The sequence below is a fragment of the Rhagoletis pomonella genome, unplaced genomic scaffold (genome assembly GCF_013731165.1).
Source record: "Rhagoletis pomonella isolate Grant_MI unplaced genomic scaffold, Rhpom_1.0 Rhpom_scaffold_01219, whole genome shotgun sequence".
In the NCBI taxonomy this organism is placed as follows: Eukaryota; Metazoa; Arthropoda; class Insecta; order Diptera; family Tephritidae; genus Rhagoletis; species Rhagoletis pomonella.
Window position 1 is genome coordinate 19,476 of NW_023459772.1, and position 22,574 is coordinate 42,049.

Sequence of the window (22,574 nt, forward strand, 5' to 3'; positions counted from 1 at the left end):
TAGTTATTTTTTGAACAGGAAAAACTGATTTTGGGAAGTTTGAGTACCTACCGCAATTATCAAAATTCCACTTAGGCTTAAATTAAGGCTTGGACTTCTGACTTCAATCCCTGAAAATACCATTCCTGCACCTTGACCCTGCGGTGCTTGCTTTACGTTGACTAAACAGAATGTGGATCAATGATACTCACCAGTTTGGAAATTGCCACCAACTAGACTATACAGATTCAAGAACGATTCACTATCGAGCCGCGAGGACTTCTTCTTCATCAGGTTATTTAAGACGGTAATGGAGGATAGCCTTCTGTCGACCACAAAACCAAACGTGAACGTGAATTGCTGGCGAAAACGTTGGACCAAATATTTCAATAAAAGAAATTAATTTTGGGCGGGACGAAGTTCGCCGGGTAAGCTAGTACTATATATATTTTCCTTAAATATCGTTTACCAAAAATTTGTTTTAAAAAATGGTTATAGTAAATACGTCGTAAAAAAGCTATTAGAATTATCTTTGAATTGGATTCAATACTTTTCTCATCGGTCAAGTCGTTTCCGAGATATTTAACATATATGAAATAGGAAAGTTGAAGTTTAACCTGTTATATTTTCTTTGTTTTTTACTTGCCCCAAATAATTTGGGTATGGTCAGCGTGAAAAGTTCTATCGATCTGTATTTTTGGTTTTTTTTGTAGCTAAACGGTCCGTATTGTAGCTAGTAGCTAGAATCAGCTGTTCGTATGGCAAACGAAATCAAAATTGCGAACATGTTGGCAAATACATTTTCGTTGTCAAATGCTGCCACATCAGCGGCGAGGGCCGTTTTCATTTGGATGTCATTTTATATGAGCGTGCGTGGCGATATATGACAACAAACGCAAACGACACCGGATGATAACCCGTTTTCATTATTTTGACAACATTTGTCGTCAAATATGTCCTAATGAAGACCAGTAGTGCAATTCACTAACTTTTAACGATACGATTTGTCGAGGTCTAATATAACGATTTTTGTGGTTTGCAGTAACGATTGTGTTATTCGGTAACTCTTTTTTAACGACACTAAACAGCTGACATTTTCTTTTTATTTCAATACAAGAAAGGTGGCATCACAGCTTAACGAAACGTCAAAAAATGCGAAAAGCACAAAGAAGAATGACGAAAAACAAATAAATTCTTTGCTTGCAAAGTGGTATACACATAGATTTCTGAATATTTTAATATACTTTTACAAAAAGTAAGTAAAATAAAACGTTTATTTATTTTGTATTATTAGACATAACCATTTTCGCATATTATAGAATGGCTTCGTCAGTACCCAATATTCAAAAGAGAAGCCGGACCACAGCAGAACAACTAAGTCGCATGGTGGACTTTTTGACGGAAACGCCGGGATTGGCAGGATCAAGGTTCCAGAAGCTTCATGGAAAATCGGACTGCGACAAGAAGTGGAGTGAACTAGCGTCAATGCTGAATAGCCTTGGTGGTTCGGTGAAGAACGTCGACCAATGGCGCACAGTATGTAAAAGTTGTTTAGTAATTTAATACCACGTTTAAAATTTTGTTTTGCAAATAGGTATGGAGGGATTTGAAGAGCCGTACTAGCATTAAGGTGCGTGATAGGAAACGAAAGCAGGCAATGACGGGAAACAATCCCATTAATGAAGAGCCACCCACTGAGCTTGAGAGGCGTGTGATTGCTCTTGTCGGTAGCGACTATGTGCAGGGCCATGAAACTGTTGCTGAAAGTGTGCCAGTGGAAGAGGTAAAAAGCAAATAAATAGTTATGAATAGCACAGCAGTTAACAATTCTTCTCATCATTAGGAACTCCAACTGCGTATGGAAGAGGGTGATGAAAGTGTAATCATCGAGATGCCATCTATTTCTCACGAAGTGAGCATTGAGATGTGCACATCGACTCCTGTAACTCCTGCAGGAAAAACGCCACGTAGAGGAGCCAAAAGAAGGCGTGTGGACGGTGGTACCGAGGCCCAAAAATCGTTTTTGGAAATCGCTCAGACCCAAGCAAATGCCTTAAAAGTAATTTACTTATTTGTAACTTTACATAAGTAAAATATCATGACATAGTTTTTTCGGTTCTTTTTCAACAGGTTTTGCAGAGTCGAGTGCAGCGAATGTACAAATAGCAAGTAGACAAGCAGATGCTTTGAAGGTAATTTTTTGTATATACTAAAAAATAGTATTACATTCGTATGCCCTTTCAACAGTTGTTAGCTGAAACAAGTACGGCGAGTGTGCAGGTAGCGAAATCGTTGGCCGAAGCTATGACCACAATGGGGGAAGGTTTAAAGGCATGTGCGGATGCCTTTAATAATTTAAGAAACGCTATCTACCGCATGTAAATATTGTGTAAATATGTAGTTTTTGAAGTATTTTTTGTTTTAATATTTATATTAGTTTTAAGCGTTTTAAATATAAGTTGAAGTTCTTTTTTGTTTTTATATTTATGTTAGAGTTAAGTTTTCATTTGATAGAGCATGAAGTTCCTTTTTTTTGTATTTATGTTAGAGTTAAGTTTTAATTCGACATATCATGAAGGTAACTTTTTACATTTAGAATAACTTTTAAAGATATTCGAAGATGAATTTTTACATATTTGAATTGATCTTTATTTGTTTTTAATAAGCGAGTTATTTGAAGTTCTTTTGATTTTCAAATGAATTCAATGTTTACAAATTTAGTTGATAGAGAGGTATACTGTACTTACTGCATGTAAGATATACCACATATATTTCTTATATACAATAAGTAATGAAATTTAATTTTGTGAATTTTTGTTTTAATTTTGTGATGCGCCTGTAACTTGAACGTGCCACACCATATCATATTATAGAAACTGATCTGTGATTACATACTGAGATCTGTCTTTTGATGAACCCTATATTTAATGAATATTTATATATATAATTCTAGACTTAAAAAAAATTTACTCAAATTAAAGACAAAATAAGACTGAGTTTTTATTTATGTACATAAAAATGTTTAATAAAATGCCAAAATAATTTTATTGTACTCCTTCTGAATTTTTATTAATCAACGTTTTATTCTTGTAAAATAATTTGCAATTAGCCGGTCTTGGACGCGTTTTGCTGTTGAAGACGGCGCGTTTTGATTTACATTACTGCTATGTGTCCTTGGCTCTAGGAACTCAGTCTCGGGATCGTATGTTTGGTCACCCAATCGCAAGTTATGCAACACTGTGCAAGCATTTACTACTTTTCCAGTAAATCCAGGATCATACAAAAGAGTCATTTGCTGAGATAAGCATCGCCAAGTTCCTTTGAGAACGCCAAAAAGTCTCTCGACTGGGTTTCGAGCTTTGCACAATGCCTCATTGTAGCGGAATTTAGGACTCCCTTCTGGTTGGTTTGGTAGAGGAGTCATCAACCACGGCTCCAAAGGATATCCTGAGTCACCTGCAAATATATATTGGACATTTTCAATTAAATTGATTTTAATAAATAAGTTTCAGTGGATTTAAAAAGTTACCAATCAAAAACACGTTATGGTTTCCATTTTCAAAACTTCGCTGCATAACTCTCCGGACTGCAGAGGAGCTCCAAATAAATGAATCGTGTCGCGCTCCTGGGTATTTAGCATTGACAGCCAAAATCTTTAGATTTGGATCACATATCTATATTTGTATAAAATAAAATTAATACTCAGTAGTTTAACCCTTGAGCAAATTTTACTCTTACCATTTGCACATTGATAGAATGGTATCCATGGTGGTTGACATACGCTTCTTCATGATGCTTTGGGCTCATGATTGACACATGAGTGCAATCGATAGCCCCAATAGTACCTCCTACAAATGGTGCGGATGCTGAGGCGAAAATTTCTTTTGCAGCTTGCCGCTCTATTTGGGTCATTGGAAACCTAACCTTTGCCAAAAACATGGTGCGGTTTATTGCATCCGTTACGCGATGTATACAGCGACTTACGGACGACTGGCTCATGGATATCCCCCATTGCTCTCCGACTGGACGTTGATAACAGCCAGTTGCGAAGAATCGCAAGGCAGTTAGAACCTTTAAAATTTACAAAATCATTTAAAATTTAAAAATACTTGAAAATTACATTATTTACCTGTTTCTCTGTCGTTATCGCAGTTATTCTTCGACCCCTTAATTGGCTATCAAGGTGGGAAACAATATCTTCAACCAAGTCTGGGGTTAATCGGTAAAGGTTACGAAACTCAGTTGCAGCCAAGTCGAAAGGGTTGTCCACTTCTCGAAGCAAACGTCTATCCACTGATGAAGAGCTTATTATCTCCTCATCTTGGGATAAAACGTATGCCAAATACTCAAATGCCATTTTTAACAAAAAGTTTTTCTTTTATATATTACTTAAGTAAATTCGCGATCTATATTATTTTATTTTAACTCAAATGAAATATCAAATTTTCTTTTGTCGATGCCGCTAACAACTTCAAAATATTCGTCGTTTACTTAACGAGTAATCGAGTAGTTAACGACAACAGCTGATCAAGCGATAGCGAATATCGTTAAAATATGTTTAGCGAATTGTCAAATCGTTAAAATCGTCGTTAAGTTTTCTTAACGATTCCATAATCGTTAAAATAGAATGGCGAATCCCACTACAGGCTTTATAGTTTTTAGCCATGATTCAATAATACAAGGTTCGATAAACTGACAGTTGTCTCTCTCGCACCGCTCCCTTAGCAGTGTCACCCAGTGTTGCCGCGCCGTCTCAAGAAAATGTATCCCTGACCGAGCCAAAAATGTATCCAAATGTATCCAATTTTGTTTTTTTACATATACATCTCATAATTTGTAAGAAAACCAAACTTTTTCATGAAAAATACATAATTTAACCCATCCTAAGGCCTTGGAATACATGTGCATAAAATCAAACATTTGTAATTTCAATTTATAAAGTACATTTTTTGTGCATAAGTATTTTGCAAAGTAAACATAATAAATAGCAAGTACACTCTAAAAAGAGCATGTAAAACTACTACTGAAAAGTATCTATATTTCAACAAGAATCTCTATAAATATACGTATAGGATGTTCAGTATTTGATTTTGAACTTGAGATCATTAAAATATGCACATAAATACACATATATAGAATATTTAAAATTGCAAAAATTTTCAAACTACAAATAGATTTCCTACTAATAATAAACATTACTTTATTTTAAACATTTTATGTGTAAAAGTAAACAGGCAATGATTAATTTTATTACACGGCGTCCAAATTTGCACACATTAAAAGAGGAATCTGGTTACCTCTCTCAATATGCGCAAATAACCAAAATTTTTTCAGTAAAATCATAAAAGTTTCCTTAAATAAATCAAATTTAGTTTTTTAAACTACATTGAAATCTTCTTTCTTTTTAAATTAACAAATGAAAATATGTGATATGAAAGAGATTACTACAGAAAGAGTATAATTTACTTTATATATATCGTCGTTTAAAGTACAAAACCGCGTGTCGTCAATCTGCATAACCGCGTAACTGACGTTTGCTGCCAAAAATTGGATTTGCTCACACAAGCTCTTGGCTCAATCCTTAAGCGAAGCGCACATTGGCGCGATTCTGTCGTTGCGAATCCGCAAGCCCAAAAATTACAACAATGCTACCCATACATTTTAATGCGCTAGCGCACACTTGCACGATTCCGTCGCTGCAAATTTTTCGAACATTCAATGTTCTTCTCTATTGACGCGTTCGAAACGCGGCTTGCAGCGTTTTGAAGGCGTCAAAGAAGAAGAAGAAAGGTGTCACAGCAATAAAGGCAAAGAAAAAAAAACGTGTAATGTACAAAAACTAATAAAAACGTTCGTAATAATAGTATTTTGTACGATTTGGGCACGCCGAGTGCGAAAATACACGAAATAAAGGGAAAATTGAGTGAATTGTACATCGGAAATCGACGCGAAAAAATCGCTCAAGTGTGCGCACGTTTGCGGATTCGAAGTTAACAGCCGAATTCGCAACGTATTCGCAACGACAGAATCGCGCCAATGTGCGCTTCGCTTTATCCATTCGTCCTGAAATATACTAGCCAGAAGTGCGATTGCTTTATAAAAAAAGAACCATTTTGAAATATAAGTGTTTTTACTCTCTAGAAAATAATTTATGCAACGTCACATACGAGGTTTTGCATTATCTTGATACGAGGTTTTGCATTTTGTTGATACGCGGTTTTGTACTTTAAACGACGATATGTTTATTAAGATCTTGCTTAAAGCATCCTTTTAAGCTAATTAAAGCAATTGCGCGTATACCTATTTTGGTGAGATCTCTTCATATGTCCATTGCTTCGTTCACAAAAAATAAAATTCTTTAATTTCACGCTTAAACTATGTTCCCATTAGCGTAATTTAGAGGTCAATCTTAATTTACGCATAAATTAAGTACAAACTAAGTAATTTCGCCTTGTAAAGTCTCTCAGTAAATTAAGTTGAAAGTACGTAGTTTATCTTAAACCAAGAACCAAATCACGAACAAATCAGTGTCGGCTCTAATTTTATCGATAATAATCGAAAAAAGTATTGTCCCATAACTGATATGTCATTGTGTTTGGACGTTTTTGTTTTTAATAATCGCGCGTGGTAGTTTGTAAAATATTTCCAGAAGCTTTCTCTTTTGATCACTCATCTAAAATCTAAAAAATTACCACAAACAACTCAGAATATAAAAATATACGCAATTACTCACATTCGCGATCTCTTTTGGTTAAATAAACAATAACACAGGGTTGCTACAAAGCTGTCAAGACAAATACAGAATCGCGTGTATGAACGCGTGAGGTATTTTAAACGAAACTAAGTATTTTATGTTGGTAATGTGAACATAGTTTTCAGTAGCGATTCTTTATACGTTTATAAAACGTAATGCTTTCTACCATCTTTAATGAAAATCGATTTTTGAACGAAAAAAACTTTATAGGAAATATAAAATTTTGAAAAAAAAAAAAATATTGAAAAAAGTGTCCACATTTATACTGACCGGAAAAAATAAGTATCCCGCAAAAATTCGTCTAAAAATGTATTCAATTGGATCTATTTAGATCCAAACGGCATCCCTGGTGGCACCGTGTTGCTTCTTTGCAAATTTACTTGAAAAAAGTGTAGCTTTGGTGTGAAATAGAAGTATAAGCTTTTGTGCAATATGTTTAATTGTGTATGCATGTGACGCATATTTAACTGATGAAAACATAAATTGTTTTTAAATTGGAAGTTATATAAATCTCATAGTAGTTTTATTTTAATTTTGAGCCTTTTTGCAGTTTTTATACAGCTAAATAGCACATAAATTACGTAATTCACGTAGATATATCAATATTACGTTCAATATTTCGTTTAAAATGCCAGATTTCCTGCAAATACATTAGAATTTCACTACTAATCGCCTACTTTGCGTACTTTCTAATACCATTTTCGCACCAAGAGATTTAATTCTTCCCCTTTCTCCGTCCTTCGTAAATGTTTATATGATGCTTCAATTCGTTCTAAGTCAAACCATGTTATTTGGACACACACATGTAAACACATTCTTGAATCGAATTGAAACTTTTAACCGTGCCACCATAAATCACATTTTGAATGCGAGTTAAGAGTTGTTGAATCGTGTTAAGAGTGCATATAAGCACGCGATTTGGCCACACGGTTGTTTCATGCATCTCTGTATGAAGTAAAACATTTGGATAGTTCTTGAAATTACAATTAGGATAAGCTTTGTTATAAAATTAATAGCTAATCTCATTTTTACAAGGCTGTTTGAGTCTTTAATTATTATTTTTCCACGTTTATTATTTTTAAGAATTGACACATGTATTAAAAATGTTGCATTGGGATGAACTCTGTTTGAAAGCGTGTTCGATCGACTCATTTCTTTTGTTGCATATAAACACTTGTATTTCAAACGAGCCACACCGACACGAGTCAATTCGATACCGCGTTTGATGCCATATAAACAAGGTAAATAATTATCTAACCTTGTATTAATGAATCATGGTTTTCAACATGATAAAAATATAACAAGGTAAAACCATTGGGAGGCAGTCCGTCGTTTGCCAACAATACAATTTAAAAATTTAAATCTCAAACTCGCACACATTCTCATTTTCAATCTCGGAACAAATGCAGTTCGGCTGCAAATCTCAAAAAAAAAAAATATTGGAATCGATAGAGATGATTGAGCTGAGTATAACGGTATACTTCTTTTTTTGGGCAAACAACAACAACAAAAATGATCAAAGGTTAAAGTTCAAAATAAGCAACTTTTGAAATCAAGATTTCTTAAAAACGGATCTTGAAAATATTGATCTCATTTAATAGGAAATTTGATTCCCTTTAATTTGGTATACGTACTTTATATATATGTTGTATAGTTCTTACAAAAATTTAATTAATGTAAAATAATTATAAAAAAATCACATTTTGCAGAGAACACCTTTCTGCGTAGGCGGCCTTCGGCCGCACTTAGGGATTATAACCCTCATAAAGAAGAATTCTCTTTCTGTGTTGCGAAGAAAAGGCACTGAACAACTTTTGCAGAGAACACCTTTCAACATAGGCGGTCTTCGGCCGCACTTAGGGATTATAACCCTCTCAAAGTAGAATTCTCTTTCTGTGTTGCGAAGAAAAGGCACTGAACACCTTTTGCAGAGAACACCTTTCTGCGTAGGCGGCGTCGGCCGCACTTAGGGTTTGTAAGCTTTTTTTTATAATTATTTTACATTAATTCAATTTTTGTAAGAACTATACAACATATATATAAAGTACGTATACCAAATTAAAGGGAATCAAATTTCCTATTAAATCCATTCATTCGTTTTTTAGAAATCTTGATTTCAAAAATTGCTTATTTTGAACTTTAAGCTTTGATAATTCTTGTAGTTGTTGTTTGCACAAAAAAACAAGTATACCGTTATACTCAGCTCAATCATATCTACCGATTCCAAAATTTTTTTTTTATTTGAGATTGGAGCCCAACTGCATTTATGCCTCAATCTCAAACAACAATTGTGAACAACAGAAATGCGATTGCTTTATAAAAAATACAACCATTTTGAAATATGAGTGTTCTTAATCTCTAGAAAATAATCTATGCAACCTCACATACGCGGAACGGATGTGCCCAATCAAAACGGCACGCGGCACCAGCAGCAGTAGGGCAAGTGAGTTTATATGTCTATAAACTATAATAAGGAGCTCTAAGAATTTGGAATTTTTTTAGCTCCCTCTTCATGACAACATCATTCGTTATAACAAATAAGTTTATGCTTCCATGGTGATTTCATTGACGGTAAGCTCCTTTTAGCCACTCCATGGTTCATATTTCCACTAAAGAGGATCCAAATTAAAGCAACATCATAATATATAAGTTTCTTAAAGGGCCAGATATAAAAATATTTCAGGTAACACTGCAGATAATACCATTTTTTGTTGCGGTAAGATACTTTAAGGTATTTTAAATCAGTACACACTTATTAACAGCTCTGCTAATAAAGTAAATTTAACTAGCGTGTTATTTTTTAATGCAAAAAAAAAATCCTTAAAAAAATATTTAAATTTCCAAAATAGTTGCGTTCCCTAACCCGCAAGCAGTTGCAAGAATTTACAGGAATTTACCAGAAAGCATTCCCGTACTCGGAACTCTGGCTTCTTTTGCTTTTTGACAGTTTTACAGGTTTTAACCCAGAAAAGTTGGGGAACGCAACTAATAATTTGTTGGGATGGCAGCGCTACTTGAGCAATTTACGAAAAGTATAAACGTCATAAGCACATTTTATGTCAAAAAATTTCAAAGTGAAACTACCTTCTTTTTTTGTATCATGCGCTATACTTTGCCTGAAATAGGAAATCGTCCACTTTTGGAAATCTTAGCCAAAGTTTTTTGATTCGAATCACGCGTTTAAGCACAGCAACCCAAAATCGTTGTACAAATACATAAACAGTTCTCAAATAATTTTTTAAAACAGTCACCGACGAACACTCATCGTGAACGGTCGCCATTCGCTGTGCTTATTGTGCCTACCAACTTCATACATACTTGTGTGTTGTTTTTCTTTGCGCTCATTAAGTTATTTCTTTTCTTTTGTGCGCTAATTTTTGTTGCTACTTTGATAGACTAACCTAATTTAAATTCGAGTTTCTAACCACGTGTTTTTCGCTATGCCCCCTGGGGCCACCAATTTTGGAGATAATAGGTACGCCCTATTATCTCCAGAGCTGAAAACTAAACGCAAAAAACCAAATTCTATTCCACTGGACCATTTTCCGGATTTACCGATTGCCAAAAAGGACGATCCAAAATATTTGATAATGTCATCGCTGGATGAGAAGAAGCCTCTCGCGTCCCTTTCGTGTTTTGCTGTACACAAAGGAATTCAAGCTATAAGTAAGGCGATAAATAATATTTCTGAGCTCCGCGACGGCAGTCTTCTGTTACTGGTGAATAACCCAAAAACTGCGGAAAAATTTCTGTCAGCCAAACTGCTACCCGGATCCGGCCCAATCAATGTCAAGCTTCACAGTTCTTTAAATTCGGTTAAAGGGACCATTTATGCTCCTTTTCTCTGCCAACTATCCGACGAAGAAATTGTTGAAGGTCTTAAGGATCAAGGGGTTTCCTCTGTATTTAAGTTCACACGAATTGTTGATGGCTGTCGTAAGCCTTCGGGAGCTATATTACTAACTTTTGATAAGTATAATCTACCTGAAATAATTGAAGTCGCCTGGAGAATATTAGATGTCCGTCCGTATTTTCCAAATCCTATGCGGTGTAAGCTTTGTCAAATCCTAGTATACATTGCCGGAATTCTCCTGCCCGTGCCACATGCAATCTTCCTCCTGATCACATCTCCCCAACAGACTGCTCAAGCATATTCTGTGCCAACTGTTCAGGTAATCACCCTTCGTTTGCCCCAAATTTCAGCAGTCTAAAGAAATCCTTAAAATCAAAACTATATCTAAATGCAGTATGCGTGATGCCGTTAACAAATATAAAAATCAGCTCCCCTCCACTCCTAACCCTAATTCGTTTGCTAACATAGCAAAAAAGCCTAACCGCAATATTAATGAAACCTCCACCATAAACCTAACGAACAATTCATCTTCAAATATTAATTTAATAACATCTACCAAATCAACTGATACCACGAAAATAACAACTTCCCTTACTCCATCTACTCCTTCAAATTTCTCCTCCCCCTCTCCTATCTTCTCCCCTCTGTCTAGTTCTTCCCCACCCGAAAATCTTTCCCTCCCATTAAATACTAACCTTAACCTTCCCTCGATTTCGCAAGTTTCTCCTCTTTCAGATGCTCATAGTTCACCTACACAATTATTTACAAATCAGTAAAATATTCATATCCTAACACATAGTAATGTTAACTAGTACATACATATCTACATATATATTTTTTCTTTTACATGCACTCCAATTGTTTTGATATCTTGTATGATCTCTTTTCTTCAGTGGAATATTAACGGTTATTTTAATAATTAGCTTCGTTCCCCACGCTTTCCGGGCTGCTCCGGTAATTAGAGAGTAAAAATAAGTTACTCTCTCACAAGTGTCAAAAATGTGCCAACACGTGCCAAAAGTGCCCAGAGCGTGAGGAACGCAAAAAACCACATTTCGTGCCCGGAATCAACATATCACCTCTAAACAATGATTTTACGTGTATTTATCTTATACGGCTAATAAAATTACCAAATAACTACATTTTCTGAAAATTCTGTGATATTTTCCACTTTTGTTTGTATAAAATTTGCTTTCGGATTTAAACAACAACAGCAGTTATTTCAAATTGCCCTTTTGCACATTTGGGCCCGGGCTGTTTCGTGCACAAAGAAGAAGATATTTACGATCCAAAAGTGGAACGTATTCGCTCTCTATTACCCATTTTTCTAGCGTGAGGAACGCTTTCTGGGCTGCTTTGGGCACCCGTGGGTACCCGCGGGCTCGTGTGGAACAAACCTATTATGTTAATCTTGAGTTGTTAATAAAAACCCTTAACCCATCTGTGGTGCTTTTAAATGAAACTCACTTAGCCAGTGGCGTGTCAGCACATACCCCTAAAGCCTACATAGGTTATTTCTATAATCTCCCTCACAATGCTGTTTCCAAACAAGGTATTGCTATCCTTGTGAAGAGAAACCTCCCCCACATTCCCATTCCCCTCCCCCTTTCCATTATTGCCTCGCTAGCAATAGAAATTCAAACCCCAAATAAAATTTTAATAGCCTGTGCTTACTGTCCTCCTAACCAATTTTTCACAACTACAGACTTTACTAATCTTTTTCCACCAGGCCCTCACCCCTTTATTTTGGCTGGCGACTTCAACGCTTGGAGTCCACTTTGGGGTTCTGTTTCGGCGAATGCCAGAGGACATGCCATTGAAGACGCGATTTTAATCTCCAACAGTGTTATTTTAAATGATGGATCCCCTACCCACTTCTCCACCCATAATACCTTGACCCATATTGATCTTACCCTCTGCTCTGCATCCCTGTCCCCCAAAGTGTCATGGCGCCTCTTAGATGACCTTCATTGTAGTGACCATTTTCCTATTGTTTTCACTATCCCTTCCCGTCCTTTAAATTTGGTGGAGCAGTGAACTTTCAAAATTAAGAGAGAGCAAACAACATGCGTGGCGTCAGTTCAAGCGCAATCATACCTCCACAAACCTCATTATGTACAAGAAAGCCAACGCGCTTTTTCGCCGTAGTGCTAAAGCTGCCAAGGTCGCATGCTTCAAAAAATTTACCAGCACCATTACTGCCTCTTCTGGTACTAAAAAAGTTTGGGATGACATAAGAAAGCTTACAGGTCTACCCTCGCATTCCCCTCTCTCCTTCCTAAAATCCCCGAATGGCAATCTACTATATCCTCGTGATATAGCTCTAGAATTGGCCTCTCATTTTTCCAACTCCTCTTCTGACTCCAATTTTCCACCTGAATTTACAGCAAGTAAGCTTGCCCTACTCCGCTCTCCTCGCCCATCCCCTAATGGACAGACGTCGTCGGCTAGACAATTGGATGCTGATCTTACCTTGCTGGAACTACGATCTGCCCTTTCGGCGGTTAAAGGTAGAACCCCGGGTTTTGATAAAATTTCATACCCCATTATATATCATCTTCCTATGTCCCTTATTTCTCGCCTTCTCAGACATTATAATAACATATTTAAAACAGGCCACTATCCCCACCTTTGGAAAACTAGTTCAGTCATTCCCATTTTAAAAGTTGGCAAACCCTCGTCTGAAGTTAACAGTTATCGTCCCATATCTCTGCTCCCTTGCTTGGGTAAACTGTTAGAGAAAATTATTGCTACCAGACTTTCATGGTTTGTAAACTCAAACAAATTCATTCATCACAACCAGGTCAGGGTCCCTTTATGCCCTCTTACATCTTGACCACGTTATTTCTGATGCCCTTTCCTGTAGGTATTATATATCTTTGCTATCACTGGATTTTGTAAAAGCTTTCGATCGCATTGGAATCCATGTAGTTTTAAGACAACTAGATAAATGGAAGGTTGGGCCGAGAATCTACAATTTTATAAAATCCTTCCTGTCCAATCGTAAGGTTAGTGTTCTAATTTCCAACATCCGATCTCCTATCTTATCCCTTGATAACGGCACACCGCAGGGTTCTCCCCTTTCTGTTATTCTTTTCAAAATAGCTTTCGATGAACTCAGTGTCATTTTTTCGGATTTTCCGACGGTTTCCCATCAAATATATGCTGATGACGTATTATTATTTTCTAAAAGCTCTGACTTGCACACAGTAATGTCTACTTTTTCAAATATTCTATCCCGAATTTCCCATTGGTCCCCTTCTTCAGGCGCTTCTATTTCTTCTTGTAAATCTAAATTACTCCATATTTGTAAGAAACGTAGTTGTTCTATTCCTTTGTTAAATTTTAATGGTGTAAACATTATTTGTGAAGATTCACTTAAGTTTTTAGGTTTAGTATTAGATTCTAAGTATTCTTTCAAAGAACACTGTAAATACGTAAGACAAAAGCTATATGTTAAGTTAAATATTCTTAAATATCTATCTTGTAAACGCTCCTTCATAGGCTCGGACTTACTGATCAATGTAACTAAGGCTCTCATCTCTTCTATTGTCAACTATGGTTTGGAAATATATGGGCTGCATGCTAAAAACCTCCTCAAGATGTTGGCTGCACCTTACCACACTGCAGTCCGCCGTTCTATACGTGCATTTCCTACGTCGCCCATCAAAAACATTCTGGCAGAAGCAGGTTTACCTTGCCTTTTCGACTACATGGAAGACAGTATAAGAAAACTTTATCCCAAGCTCATGCTCACATCCAACATCTTTCTGAGAAAGGATTTTCATTCGGCAATATCACGCACTCGAACACCTAAAATATCTTCAGCTATCTACAAGTGTTCTATCTACGCAAAAGAGAATTGCTTGCCGGCCAAATTATCGCTACCAAGATACAATCTTCGTCCTCCTTGGTTGCTAAATAAATCTTCTTTGATAAACGATTTAAGCTATTTCCAAAAGTCCAACACCACATCTGCTGAATACAATGCCTGTTTTTTGGATATATCAGCTGGTTCTAAAGCTACTGGTTGGCAACTGCTATTCACTGATGGCTCCAAGGCAGATTACACTTCATTTGCCGTTGTTAAAGAAAATGGTGAAAATATATCTTATGGTTTACTTTTTCCTCTTTGTTCTATTTTTACTGCTGAAGCTACTGCCATTATCCACGCCATGCAATATGCTACAAAAGCTTATGGCAAATTCATCATATGCTCGGACAGTCTATCTTGCTTCCAAGCTGTAAAAAACCTGAATAATCACAACTACATAATTGGGTGCATAAGGAATATCATGATTATCCACCCTCTCAAAATTAGGCTCATACGGGTGCCTGGGCATACTGGCATCAGCGGCAACATTTTTGCAGATAAAGCGGCAAAAGATATAAGCTTCACTCCCGTTACGACTTCTAGTCTATTTTGTAAAAATGATATCCATCGATTTATTGTGCAGCAGAGACAAGACAAGATACTTTCTGAGTGGGTGAATTACATGCATCATTATGCTAGAATCAACCCTAGCCACACCAAACCTTGCTACCCATCATCTATTCCGTCCAACTACATCACGCCTTATACGAGACTCCGTATCGGTCACAGTATCATTAAAAATGCTCATCTGCTGCAAGGAACACAACCCAATTTATGTCCATTTTGCGACGCCCCAGTCAGTGTGCTACACCTCTTGGTTTTGTCCTGAATTGGAAGTTCATAGACGGCGAAATTTTAACCTACGCAGAAAGGTGTTCTCTGCAAAAGATGTTCAGCCCCCCTTCTTCGGTTTAACTTGGTTTTTTCCTTGTAAAAACTCTAAAATTCCCCTATTTTCAAACAGCTCCCAAGGGGTCTTTAGGGTGGGGAGGGGGCTGAGGGGTGACTTCATAAAGCGGCGTTCATCCTCCTTCGTTTAGGGGGGTTTGGGGAGCCACGCGTGCAGTTTGCCTAAGAAAATTCCGTTTTTCCCCCTTTTTCAAACGGTTCCCTAGCACGGTGCATCGAACAAAGGTGGCGCCGTCAGTGGTACCGCTATTTTGGTTTTGCCGATTTTGACAGTTGTGGTAACTTGTAAATAAACCTTTGTTTACAAATCAGCGAAGGAGAAATTTGAACTATAAGTGAAAAATCTGTTTAAATTGTGTTAAATTGCAATTTGTGAGTGATTCTTGAGTTGAAGACTGCGTAAAAACTAATACAATGAAGTGATGTGTGTTAAATTGCGGCAGCCGTCAAGATGCAAGTGTAGCGCTGCATTTTTTGTACATAGGGCACGGCAAAGCCGTTCCCCAAATGTTTCTCTATTATTATTTTAACAGCATTCCCTCACAATGATTTTGTTTCTGCTCCACGCAGCCTCCATTAACAAGATAACTAATCAATCCGCAGAGATGCTGCTGCAGTTTTCTGCAGCAGCCTTAATTGCAAAGCAATGGAGTGCACTAAAACGTTTGCTGAAGCAGCCTCAATTGCAAATTAATGGAGTGCCGTTCCCCAAATGTTTCTCTATTATTATTTTAACAGCATTCCCTCACAATGATTTTGTTTCTGCTCCACGCAGCCTCCATTAACAAGATAACTAATCAATCCCGCAGAGATGCTGCTGCAGTTTTCTGCAGCAGCCTTAATTGCAAAGCAATGGAGTGCACTAAAACGTTTACTGAAGCAGCCTCAATTGCAAATTAATGGAGTGCACTAAAATGTTCACTGTTCTCTAATATATTAGGTGAAAGATTATATATTTTCACATTTAGCAAAATTAAAACACGTTTTTCGCTGTAAAGTGAACTGCTTAGGCAGTTTCAACTCGTTCTTCTTTTCGCTCTATTCTTTGTTTACTTGTGGTACACAAATGTCAACGCACAGGACGGCGCAATCTTGTATTCTATCATTCTTGGGCAAACTGAGCAGTTTGAAGTGGAATATGACCCAACTAACAGAAACCGTGGGATTTTTTAATAAAAGAAATTATGCCAAATTAGATATCGGGCGATTTTGAATAAAGAATAAAAAAGTTAATTAAAAATAGAAAAAAACAAGTTTATATAAAAAAAAATGTTCTCTTTAACAAATGTATTTTTGCGCAGAATTTCTTTCGGGAAAATTTTAGAATGGTAACCCCCGAGTACGGAATTAAGGAAAATAGGGGCGGGAAGAGGGGGTTCTAAAGGGGGTATATGTAAAGTTTTAAAGCGCGGAACCTTACAGTTTTTAAGTAATTTGTTATTAAAGTTTGTAATTTTCACCAACGGCTGAGATTTCCTATAATGGACCATTTCCTATATCACCCAAAGAATTACGAATTTTTTAATGAAATTCGCAGGGGGTGCTGAGGAGGTGCTCATTGACCGATATCATCAACATTTTGTGTACAAATGCTAATAGTTTTTAAGTTATTCGTTGTTAAAATTTCCCCACTGCTTCACAATTATTTTTTTATAAACACTGCACTAATCACTTTTCTTTTTATTAATACACCATCTTTTCTTCATAAACAAATGGATGCACATCTTTTTTCACTAAATATTTAGCCATTAATGCTTATAAAAGTGTTCTTAAAATATTTTTCTATTCTCAAAGAATAGTAAACACACAATTGTTCAGCGATGGCCGCCATGAATGAGGTGCCATATCGTTGAAAATGTTAATAGTTCTTTTTAGCCAAAAATACTTTGTGATGCATTACGGGATTGAAGGCTAAAAGGAAAATATCAATTTTACGGTCTTATTTATGCACATATATTTAAGAGTTTCTTTTAAATCGGTGATATATATATTAATATTATTGTAAAAATATATTTTAATGTATATAGTGCATATAGTGCATGTATATCGTGCAATACTAATATAATACTATATATCTTGAAAATTTTTAATAAAAAATCGCGCGATTTTTTATTACAAATTTTCGCCTGCGGTGCTTTTTTCTAAAAAATCCAATACTTCCATATATCTTGAAAATTTTTAATAAAAAATCGCGGGATTTTTTATTACAAATTTTCGCCTGCGGCGCTTTTTTCTAAAAAATCCAATACTTCCATATATCTTCAAAATTTTTAATAAAAAATCGCGCGATTTTTTATTACAAATTTTCGCCTGCGGCGCTTTCTTCTAAAAAATCCAATACTTCCATATATCTTGAAAATTTTTAATAAAAAATCGCGCGATTTTTTATTACAAATTTTCGCCTGCGGCGCTTTTTTCTAAAAAATCCAATACTTCCATATATCTTGAAAATTTTTAATAAAAAATCGCGCGATTTTTTATTTCAAATTTTCGCCTGCGGCGCTTTTTTCTAAAAAATCCAATACTTCCATATATCTTGAAAATTTTCACCTGCGGCCCTTCTTTTTATCAATTCTTCCATATATAGTGAAAATATCCAATAAAAAAGCTATATCATATATGTACATGTCCACTTTATTATTTACGTTTTCGTTGATTCCCTTTTCAGTACTTTTTTTTACACATTTTTTGTGATGTGTGGCAGCACCGCAAGTTCAGTTCACTCGATGTACAAAGGAAAATGTGAGGTTAAATTGCACTTTTTTTTACAACTTTAACAACGAATTACTTAAAAACTATAAGCCTCCGGAGGGGGGGTTTTCCGATTTAGAATCACAAAAAGCCGCTCTAAACCCCCTCATTTTTTTTTCAAAGCCTGGTCCATTATTGGAAAATTTTCCCTCACCAACTTGTATGGGACTATTTCACAATATATAATGCACTTTCCACTAAATTTACACGTTATTTACACTCAATATATGCGCAGTAAGAGTGTGCACGTTCAAACAAATAAATACTTTAAGTATATTACAGCTTTTTTATCAAAAATTGATTGTTGTTTAATTTTATGAGAGTACATGCAGAATATCATGATTCAATAATACAAGGTTCGATAAACTGACAGTTGTCTCTCTCGCACCGCTCCCTTAGCAGTGGCACCGTGTTGCTTCTTTGCAAATTTACATGGAAACAGTGTAGCTTCGGGTGAAATAAAAGTATAAGCTTTTGTGCAATATGTTTATTTGTATATGCATATGAAGCATATTTAACAGAAAAGTGTTGGCAACCCTGAAAGGAAAAGACTATCTTGCTTAAAAACGAGTGTATTAATTGAAGATAAGCACGGGTACAAGGAAGTAATCGATATAATTGGTGAGGAAGGATGGAAGCAAGATGTGACAGGTGCAGAGGCACCATTCGGACAGAAGTGGCGAAAATCCGTTGTCAAGGTGTGTGTGGGAAATATTTCCATCTAACAAACAAATGCGCTGGCGTGGTCCAATACAGCATAGATAAATTGAGTGAGGTTCCAATGCTTAGGTTTATGTGCGATGATTGTTTGCAGTACATAAATAACATTGATGACATACTTAAAGACATGCAAATGGTTGTGAAGCAAAATGGCCAAAAGCTAGCTGAATATAGAAACGACTTCGATAATTCTCTGAAGAAAAATGAAGACGAAATTAAGCTAGTACTGAAGGCGGTAGAAACAGCATTTGCTGAAAGAATCAAGGCAATGAAAAAAGCTCAAGAAACATGTGAGAAAAGTGTTAAAGAAGTAAATAAACTCCAAGATATAGCTGATTTTATAAAGCAAAATAGCGAGCAGGTACGTAAGGAGATTGAAAACAACAAAGAAGATAACAAGAAAATGGTTGAAGCAATAACTAAAGTAAATGAGAAAATGTGTGCAGAAATAAAGAAAAATACAAATGTGGATGCCAGAGTTTCATATGCCAACGCAGCAAAAAGTGCCAAATCAAAAAAAGAAGAGTTGCCAGAGCTAAGAAATGTTGTTCCTCTAATAATTAAGCCAAGTACCAAACAGGAAGTTGAAAAAACTAAAAAGGATCTTAACTCAAAAGTTGATCCCAAAGAGTTACAAATTATGAACATAGTGGGTGGACAAGATGGAGTGGTAATCGTAGAAAGTGCAAATAATGCAGAGAGAGAAAAAATAAGAAATGCAATTGAAAATAATATTGGAAATAATTATGAGGTGAGGATCCCTAAAAAAATTAACCCATATGTTCTGATAACCGGAATGAGTTACAAATATGAGATTGAGGAGCTTGCTCAAAGAATTAAAAGCCAAAATAATTGCTTGAGCCAAACCGACATAAAAATTACACAGTTATACCAAGTAAATAAAAATGGAAATACTTACTATAATGCAGTTCTAGAATTGGATGTCAAAGTGTTTGCGAAGATATTAGCTGAGGAAAGGCTTAATGTAGGATGGGAACGATGCAAAGTATACGATGCAGTGCAGGTTTTGCGTTGTTTTAAGTGTAAAGGCTTCAATCATAAAGCTAAAGACTGTGGAGCAACGGAAGTGTGCACTAAATGTCATGGTGCACATATTTCCAAAGAATGCAATGTGACAGCAATTAATAAATGTATCAACTGCATTAGAGCAAACAAAGATCTGAATATGGGACTAGATATAAACCACGATACTATGGACAGATTGTGCCCTGTATATCAGCAGAAGCTGAATGTAAGGAAAAAACATATGGGATACTAGCAACAAACCAAATATAGTGTGACTATGTCACGGAAAACTAAAGCGTATACTACACGCAATAAGAAAGGCTGTATCCTGCAGTGCATATATCTTAATATTAATAGTATTGTATCAAATAAAGTGGAACTCGAACGTCTTATCGAAGTTAAAAAACCAGCCTTGGTAGTGTGCTCCGAAACTTGTACAACAGATAATATAATGGACTCCGAGTTAAATATCTCTACATATAAATTAATCCGTTGTGATTCACACAGTAGGCACACGGGTGGTGTGTTATTTTATATACATGAACAAGTAGAATTCAACATTGTGTGCAATAAGTCTTTAGACATGAATATGTGGTGTATTATTATAAAAATTAAAAAATGCGCACTTAAGTGGCAATTTGGAGTAATCTATCACTCACCTAGTAGCAGCGATGCAGATTTTGTTAAATATTTAAATGAGATCGTCACGGAGCACCTTAAAGATTCGGATAATAATGGCCCTTATTATGAGCTGCATTCGATTTTCGATCTTCGCTGGCTATCGAAGATCGAATATCGAAAGTGAAATTCGTATTATGAGCTATGCAAGCTTGTCGAAATTTTCGTTGAGTATCGAATTTTCTGTCGAACAGAATTTTGCTTTCGATGGTGTAGCGAAGTGTTAGAAAATTGTGAAAAATGTATGATTTTGTATATGTTTTCTTACATTTTGGCGGCTAGACACTAATTTTAAACAATTTTTATTAATTTCATGCAGTTCTAACATCGTGAATACTAAACACAAGCTCGAAAGGCTGGTTTTACTTGTGAAGGAAAATCCCAATACTCCGTTGGCACGATCTATGAGAACAAAATCGTAGCGCTGTTGATAGTTTTAAAATATTTTAAATAGATTTGGCTCACAAACGCCTCTTTAGATGGTCGGAACTTTTTAATGAATCTGTAGACAAATTTCTTAAATATATTTTATATCAAAATATATTCGAAAGACTAATAAACTTAAACCCTCTTAAACATTTGCTACTCCTGGCCAGTTTACTAAGCTCTCATCCTCTGACGAATCGTTGAACCAGAACTCGTTGTACTCATTTTACCACGTTTTTATAAACTTGCTTTCTTTTTTACTTCATTTTAATTAGAACAAATTTACATAAATATGTATAAGCACACCATTTAGTATTCTCGATTTGTAATCAAAGCTTCTCATCGGTGAAAAATATACTATTGTGAACAACCTAAACGAGCGAAATTCACAATAGCGCTATCCTTCATCGAATGAGCGCCATAATACCAAATGAAAATTCGTTCGCTCAGCACTTTCGACCACAGTCGAAAATCGAATGCAACTCATAATAGGGGCCAATCTAATTATTGGCGACTTTAATATAAACATGAATATACCATCCACGTACTCTAACCAACTTACAAGTGTGTTTGCACAAATGGCCATGATACAAAGAATTGATTTTAACACGAGAGTAACGGAGCACTCAGCTACAAAAATCGACCTACTATTTGAAAATAATGACCAAATCAAAATTGAATGTGCTAGCGAATATAAAATATCTGATCATGAGACAATCTGCTTTCAAATACCCACTACAAAATATTGCAGAATGAGAAAATATGCTAATGCCGTCTGTTGGGAGAACTACAGCGCGGAGAACCTGATAAATCTGCTGCGGATATGTGATATAAGTTCTATATCTAATATAGTAATAGAAAATAGGGTTCAGGCTTTGAATGATATCTTGTCTGAAGCCATGCAAACATTGACATACGAGAAGAGGATCAATATACAATTGCGAAATAAGTGGTACGATCGTGAACTAACAGTACTACATAATAGAAAATTTGAATTATATAAAAATGCCATTAGCTCAGGTCATTGGGATGATTATAATGCCGTTAAAAAATTATATAAAAAAACTATAATACTTAAAAAGAAGAAATACATGGAAGATCAAGTGATTATTAATAAAGGGAATATGAAATCCATGTGGAAATGTTTGAAAGATGCGGTGGAACTTGCAGACAATAAAGAGCATATTAAAAAAATAGTATTTAACGGTGAATGTCTAGAAAATAGCAACGATATAGCTAATGTCTTAAATTGTTATTTTGTTCAGAGCATAATCCAAATCAATGATAGTATTGAAACAATTGAACCTGTTGATGAAAGTGAAACAACCAACTCGATAGCAACATTTGAGCTTACCAGTATTGAGTTAGAAGATATAATGAACATCACAAAATCATTTAAAAACAAATATGGCGGTAAAAATCTATTGTCAGAGGGTGTTATCAAGGACTCTATGATGTACATTGCTCACGTATATAAGGACATTATAAACGAATCGTTTGATAGTGGCATTGTCCCGAGCTGCTGGAAGATATCCACAATAATACCAGTGGCAAAAGTGAAAAATACAATGAAACCTGACGAGCTGCGCCCAATTAATACCCTA

General features: G+C 35.7%; 2 protein-coding genes across 2 annotated transcripts; one reads left to right on the forward strand and one right to left on the reverse strand.

Moving 5' to 3' along the window:
• Positions 1–940: 940 nt before the first annotated feature.
• On the forward strand, positions 941–2,489 carry LOC118752075. The gene is made up of 6 exons (XM_036486925.1): positions 941–1,234; positions 1,299–1,515; positions 1,574–1,762; positions 1,823–2,038; positions 2,110–2,171; positions 2,227–2,489. The coding sequence occupies exons 2-5, from the start codon at positions 1,300–1,302 to the stop codon at positions 2,143–2,145; spliced, it is 657 nt and encodes a 218-aa protein (XP_036342818.1). The 5' UTR covers positions 941–1,234; position 1,299; the 3' UTR covers positions 2,146–2,171; positions 2,227–2,489.
• A 397-nt stretch (positions 2,490–2,886) lies between these two features.
• LOC118752076 (putative nuclease HARBI1) lies at positions 2,887–4,703 on the reverse strand. Its single transcript, XM_036486926.1, has 4 exons — positions 4,109–4,703; positions 3,718–4,050; positions 3,509–3,653; positions 2,887–3,435 (listed from the first exon to the last, which is right to left on the reverse strand). Exons 1-4 carry the CDS (start codon positions 4,334–4,336, stop codon positions 3,053–3,055), a joined length of 1,089 nt encoding a protein of 362 aa, XP_036342819.1. The 5' UTR covers positions 4,337–4,703; the 3' UTR covers positions 2,887–3,052.
• Positions 4,704–22,574: the final 17,871 nt, after the last annotated feature.

What these genes read in the sequence shown, in the direction of transcription:
- LOC118752075 (XM_036486925.1), top strand. Translation starts at nt 1,300, where the DNA reads ATGGCTTCGTCAGTACCCAATATTCAAAAGAGAAGCCGGACCACAGCA. An exon ending in AAAGTGTGCCAGTGGAAGAG is followed by an intron (nt 1,763 to 1,822) that starts GTAAAAAGCAAA and finishes TCTCATCATTAG; the next exon opens with GAACTCCAACTGCGTATGGA. An exon ending in CCCAAGCAAATGCCTTAAAA is followed by an intron (nt 2,039 to 2,109) that starts GTAATTTACTTA and finishes CTTTTTCAACAG; the next exon opens with GTTTTGCAGAGTCGAGTGCA.
- LOC118752076 (XM_036486926.1), bottom strand. Translation starts at nt 4,336, where the DNA reads ATGGCATTTGAGTATTTGGCATACGTTTTATCCCAAGATGAGGAGATA. An exon ending in CGATAACGACAGAGAAACAG is followed by an intron (nt 4,051 to 4,108) that starts GTAAATAATGTA and finishes TAAATTTTAAAG; the next exon opens with GTTCTAACTGCCTTGCGATT. An exon ending in CCATAACGTGTTTTTGATTG is followed by an intron (nt 3,436 to 3,508) that starts GTAACTTTTTAA and finishes ATATATTTGCAG; the next exon opens with GTGACTCAGGATATCCTTTG.